Source organism: Phalangium opilio, unplaced genomic scaffold (assembly GCF_054372755.1).
Source record: "Phalangium opilio isolate 3A_F unplaced genomic scaffold, DU_Popi_V2 ptg000390l_1, whole genome shotgun sequence".
NCBI lineage: Eukaryota > Metazoa > Arthropoda > Arachnida > Opiliones > Phalangiidae > Phalangium > Phalangium opilio.
This window is the reverse complement of record NW_028324234.1, coordinates 4,427,154-4,433,153: the sequence shown is the minus strand read 5'-3', so window position 1 is coordinate 4,433,153 and position 6,000 is coordinate 4,427,154. Positions and strand designations below refer to the sequence as shown.

At 40.8% G+C, this 6,000-nt stretch overlaps 1 protein-coding gene across 1 annotated transcript; it reads left to right on the top strand.

Annotated features, from left to right (window-relative positions):
* The first annotated feature begins 204 nt into the window (after positions 1 to 204).
* Positions 205 to 5,571, top strand: LOC149596292 (uncharacterized). Its single transcript, XM_089861428.1, has one exon. The coding sequence runs from the start codon at positions 205 to 207 to the stop codon at positions 5,569 to 5,571; it is 5,367 nt and encodes a 1,788-aa protein (XP_089717554.1).
* Positions 5,572 to 6,000: the final 429 nt, after the last annotated feature.

Genomic DNA, 6,000 nt, shown 5'->3' with positions numbered 1-6,000 from the left:
AAAAAACGTGCCAACGCGTGAGTAATCTAAATTTCCATCATTAAATCGCCTTAGTGTTTTCAGTCCGCTAACGCGATCGACTACTCAAATAAACTCAGCTCTCCCAAAAGCTATTTTCGCGTCCGTATGCCACATTATTTTGGTGCACTCGAAACCCGGGAATTAACTCGCGATAAGACAATTAGATAAGAATTAAATGGAACAATGGCGGTAGATTTAAAATTATTAGAAAAACAGAGAACGGCTCTGCGCGCCGGTGTTACACGGGCATGTAACATTATTAAAGACGAATTAGAAAAAGCCGCGGTAACTTCAGAAGAAACTTTAAGTGACTGTATCAACCAGCTTGATGCAAAGGAACCAAAGCTAGAGACGATAAGTAATAAGGTCCTGGTTCTTCTAAAAGACGATGAGCAGGACAAAGAACTGGAAGAGATCGAGAAATACAACGAGCGCCTAGTACACTGGAGAGGACGCGCAAAAAGATGGCTATCGGGAAAAAATTCGCCGACATCGAGCGTCGGACACGGCCGCAACGAGGACGTGGATAACATAGAAGTAGCATCCAACCGATCATCCGCCATGGGACGAGAAACTACGGCAACAGTAAGCCTACCGAAGTTAGAAATCCGGAAGTACGACGGGAACCCGGACAAGTGGCAAGCCTTCTGGACCCAGTTTAAAGGAGCCATTCACGAAAACCCTAATCTGAGCAGCGCAGATAAGTTCAATTATTTAAAATCATATTTGGAGGGTGACGCTTGGACGTCCGTAGATGGTTTAACTTTTACTCAGGAAAATTATGAGAGCGCCATAGCAGATTTAATAAATAGATTTGGAAATAAAGGGATGCAAGTGAGCACTAGGCTTGGAAATTTTTTGCAAATGAGTCCCGTACTTAAATCCACAGACATTGCGGGTCTAAGAAAATTGCATGATTCTTGTGTAATTGAAGTTAGGAATTTAGCAGCGTTAGGACACCTAACAGATAGCTATGGGGAACTGTTGGCTCATATTGTTGGCGGACTTATACCGTTAGAATTGCTAGAACAGTACACTCGGGGTAGAGATGAAGAAACTCTCTGGAAAATTAAGGACTTATTGGGTTTCTTAAATGACGAAATACAGTGCAGAGAAAGGGCATTAGCCGTGCATAAATCCAGACAGCAGCAATTAAAAGCCAACAGCAACCATACTCAAAAACCAGTTGTAAAAAATTATCAAAACAATAAGAGTGAACCCCCCTTTAAGCCGTTTTCAGCGGCAGCTTTAAATACGGGTATAACCAATAACTATGTTAGTGATTTAAGAAAGTGTATTTTTTGTGAAAGTACGGAACACCCATATTATAACTGTTGTAAGGAAATTTCAATCCCTGAGCGCAGAGCTATAGTTAGCCAGAAAAAATTATGTTTCTTATGTTTTAAACCTGGGCACCCAGCTCATAAGTGTAGAGGTAGAATTCAAAATTGTAGAATTTGTCACCGTAAACATCACCAAATTATTTGTGAAAATACGATTAGTAAACCACCAGTACAAAGTGAACGGAGCAATGCGCGCTCTGAAGGTCAAAACTCAGTCACTCTAAACACAGGGTCAGATGAATCCAGCGTGATTCTATTACAAACCGCTAGGGCCGATATAAGAGATAGTTTTGGGCGAAATTTAAGAGTTAGGTGCGTACTAGATGGAGCTAGTCACAGGAGCTTTATAAAGGAAGACGTTTCCCGAAAGCTAAATCTGGAAGTTGTAGGCAATGAAGTTATGAGCCTTTTCCCTTTTGAGAGTCAAGTTCCCATCAGGTCAAATCGCAGGAAAGTCAAAGTTGGGTTAAGAAATATAAATACAGGGGAGGAAGTCACGATTATTGCGTTAGAAACACCCTCTATTAATGGGGCAGTATTTGCAGTTCCGGGGAAAAGTGTTAGAGAACAAATGAGGGAAAAGAATTTACAATTGTCAGATTTATTTGGGCAGGAAAACGAGGAAAATAGCTCCCCAATAGAGGTCCTAATTGGCGCTGATTATTTTTGGAGAGTGGCCAATGGGCAATTTGAACGTCTCTCTCCAGATTTAATGGCCATTAACACGGTATTGGGCTGGACAGTACAGGGTAGAACGGAAGGGGAAGAGTCTAATACTGAGGTGAAAACAATAGCGGTCAACCACGTGGCGATCGAAAGAGAGGAGACCTTAGTGTCAGACCAATTGCGCGCTTTTTGGAATTTAGAATCGTTGGGAATCCAAGATAAGGTAGAGGAAAGGTCAAACGAAAGAGAAACCATGTTAAGCAATTTTGAAGAGAATATAAGCTTTAAAGAAGGACGCTATCAGGTAGCGCTCCCTTGGAAACCCAACAAAGAGCTAATGGGGGATAATTTAGAAGTAGCCAAGAGAAGAACAATTAATTTAGTTAGTAAATTGGAATCAAAACCCGAAGAAATGAAAAAGTACAATGAGATAATAGAAGAGCAGCTAAAATCGGGAATAGTAGAAAGGGTTGATGACAGTAATGACAACCACGAGGTGAACACGTGCTACTATATCCCTCACCGTGGTGTTGTCAGAGAAAGTAGGGAAACTACAAAATTAAGAATAGTGTATGACGCGTCCTCCCATGCGAAAAATTCTCCCTCACTCAATGAGTGCGTTGAGGCAGGACCCAATTTGGTCCCAGAACTTTTCAAGATATTAATTGGATTTCGTAAACATAGAGTAGCCTTTACAGGAGACATCGAAAAAGCATTTCACCAAATCAGTATAGTTGAAAGAGATAGAGATGCTTTAAGGTTCTTTTGGGTTAAGGGTTTGGTGGGCGCTGCAAGGAGAGAACTAGTAACTTATAGAATAACTAGAGTTCCTTTTGGTTGTACGGCTAGCCCGTTTTTGTTAGCGGCTACCATAAAGTATCACGCAAAAAAGTACATGGAATCCCACCCTAGGGCTAGCGAAGTTTTGTCTAAGGACCTATATGTAGACGATTTGGTTTCAGGGGAAGGTAGTACTAGAAAAGCCAATCAAACCATCAAACAAGCATCCGAGATATTGGGAAAAGCGGGAATGAATTTAAGAAAATTCCATAGTAATTCTAGAGAAATTAGGAAAAAATGGGGTGACGTCACTCAAGTTGAAAGGGAAAGTGATATTAGTGCGGGAGAAACAGAAAAGGTGACGCAAGTTTTGGGAATGACATGGAATGAATTCAAGGATACTTTCCATTATGACGTTAGCGAGCGCCTAAAGTTTTTATTGACAAGGGAAAATACCAAACGTTGGGTTTTAAGGGCGGTAGCTAGAGTTTTTGACCCCCTAGGGTTGTTGTCCCCTTTCACAATACGTGCCAAACTGATTTTCCAAGAAATGTGGAAGAAAGGGCTAGATTGGGATACCCCATTGACAGGAGAAATAGCGGAAGAGTTTGACGCATGGTGCGCGGAACTCTCCCATTTAGTAACAATATCAATCCCACGGTACTATTTCTCGAATGAGCCGGGAAATGAAGAACCGGAAATAGAAATGCATGGTTTCGTTGACGCTAGCCAAAAAGCCTACGCGGCTGTTGTCTATCTTAGGGGTGTTTATGCTAATGGTGAAGTGCATACCTCTATGGTGGCAGCAAAAGCGAGAGTGGCACCCATACAAGCTTTATCATTACCTCGTTTAGAATTAATGGGTGGACTCTTAGGTGCAAGGTTAATGAAAAGTTTAGTTCAAACGTTAGGATATTCACCACGGTTAATTAGAATGTGGACTGATTCCACGATAGTATTGCACTGGATTAGGGATAATGCAGCTAGATGGAAACCCTTTGTTTCTAATCGGGTTAAGGAAATTCAAGGAATGATAGATCCCTCTTGTTGGAATCATGTAGCGGGAAGGGAAAACCCAGCTGACTTGCCCTCACGTGGTGGAAACATGGAAGAATTCGTTAAGTCGGATCTTTGGCTTCACGGCCCAACTTGGCTATCAAAAGACGAGCAAATGACAGATTTGGTAGAGGTTGACGAAGAAAGCCCAGCAATTAAAGTAGAAAAAAGGGGGAAAGGACAAGTAGTTTTAGCAATTCCAGTAAACACGTTACAACCAATAATTAAGCTAGAAAAGTATAGTTCAGCAATGAAAGTGTTTAGGGTGACTGCTTGGGTTTTGCGTTTTGTGGAGAATTTGAAAAGAAAACAAAGAAAAAGTACAGAAATTAGTGGTCCTTTATTAACAGATGAGATAAATAATGCTGAGAAATACTGGGTAAAATTAGCGCAAGAAGAACATTTCGCTGAGGAGATAAATAGCTTGAAAACAGGCGTTGGAATTTCCAAAAATTCAAAAATATTGTCATTGTCCCCTACTCTTGATAAGGATGGTTTGTTAAGGTTAGGCGGTCGTCTAGAAGCCGCAAACATTAGTTACGAAGAAAGACATCCTTGGATATTATCACACAAAAACTTGTTAACTGAATTGATTATTGTTGATTGTCATGTGAAACTTAAACACGCTGGTGTAGATGATATTTTAGTAGAAATTAGAGAAAAATTTTGGGTTAATAAGCTCAGACGTGCAATTAAGAGCAAAGTGCAAGGGTGCCCAAGGTGCAAAAGATTTCGGGCAAGAGCAACTATAACTGAAACGGCTCCCCTGCCAGAAGCGAGAATAAACCCATCACCTCCTTTTTCGGTTTGTGGTATCGACTTTGCCGGTCCACTTTTTACAAAGGATGGACAAAAGTGCTATATCGCGTTATACACCTGTGCGGTAACGCGTGCGGTTCATTTAGAAGTCGTTTCGGACCTGACTACCGAGAAGTTTTTATTATCGTTCCGAAGATTTATTGCGCGCCGCGGAATTACGAGAATCATATACAGTGATAATGCCAAAACATTTAAAAGAGCAGAAATCGACTTGAACGAGCTAATCCAGAATTTAAGACACCCCGAAGTCGCTAATTACTTTGGATCATTAAGAATACAATGGAGGTACATAGCGGACAGAGCGGCTTGGTGGGGAGGGTTTTGGGAGCGGATGGTCCGTTCGGTAAAATCCTCTCTCCGAAAAACCCTTGGAAAGGCCAGATTGACCTACGAAGAGCTAGAAACAATTCTAATTGAAATAGAGGCCACCGTAAATTCGCGCCCTATAAGTTACGTGTACGAAGGGGCAGGAGAACCGGCTCCTTTGATCCCCGCGCATTTTTTGACGGGAAAACGGTTGACGTCACTTCCTTCACGGGTATTCGCGAACGACGAAGTCATGAACGCAACGCGAGAAGCCTTGACGAAAAGGTTAAAATATCAACAGACTCTTTTGGACTCTTTCTGGAAAAGATGGAAAACTAATTACTTATTAGACCTGCGGTCCGCGCATCATAAACCCAGTTGCACCCCAAGTGAACCTCTAAAAGTGAATGACGTTGTATTGATAGAAGAAAACAAGACCCCGCGTTTGATGTGGAGAATAGCGGTTATAGAGGAAACAATGATGGGCAGGGATGGAGTCGTTAGGTCGTGCATGGTTCGCTTACCGAACGGTAACAGGTTAAGAAGACCTGTACAGTTGCTCTATCCCCTTGAAATTTAATTTTGAACACTGTTCAAGGTGGGGAGGGTATTAAAAATCAAATTTTTAAGTGTTAATTTTCAAGTGTTAATATTTAGTTTAATTCATAATCAATTAATTAATTAATCGAGTAATATTTTTTGTAAAATGTTCAATCTAAATATGTAAAACTGTTTTGTTAAATTTATTGCATATAGAACTTTAGGTAAACCCCCTTATTTTTTGAGTTCGACACCCTTTTTTTGTAAAGATATTTGTTTCGGTCAGTGACGCACTAGGTTTTTTTCCATTTACGTTGTTGACGAACTCCTCGCTTGGGTATTTTTTTGAATCTAACAAACAAGAAAGTGAGAGTATTTTTTGAAAGTAAAAGCGAACAAGAATGATCATTGGCTAAAAAGGTAGAAAGGTCATTGGACAGAATTTGAGCGTTTGAAGCACGCTATTTTC

Excerpts from the sequence above, each read along its gene's own strand:
- LOC149596292 (XM_089861428.1), top strand. The coding sequence starts at position 205 with ATGGCGGTAGATTTAAAATTATTAGAAAAACAGAGAACGGCTCTGCGC.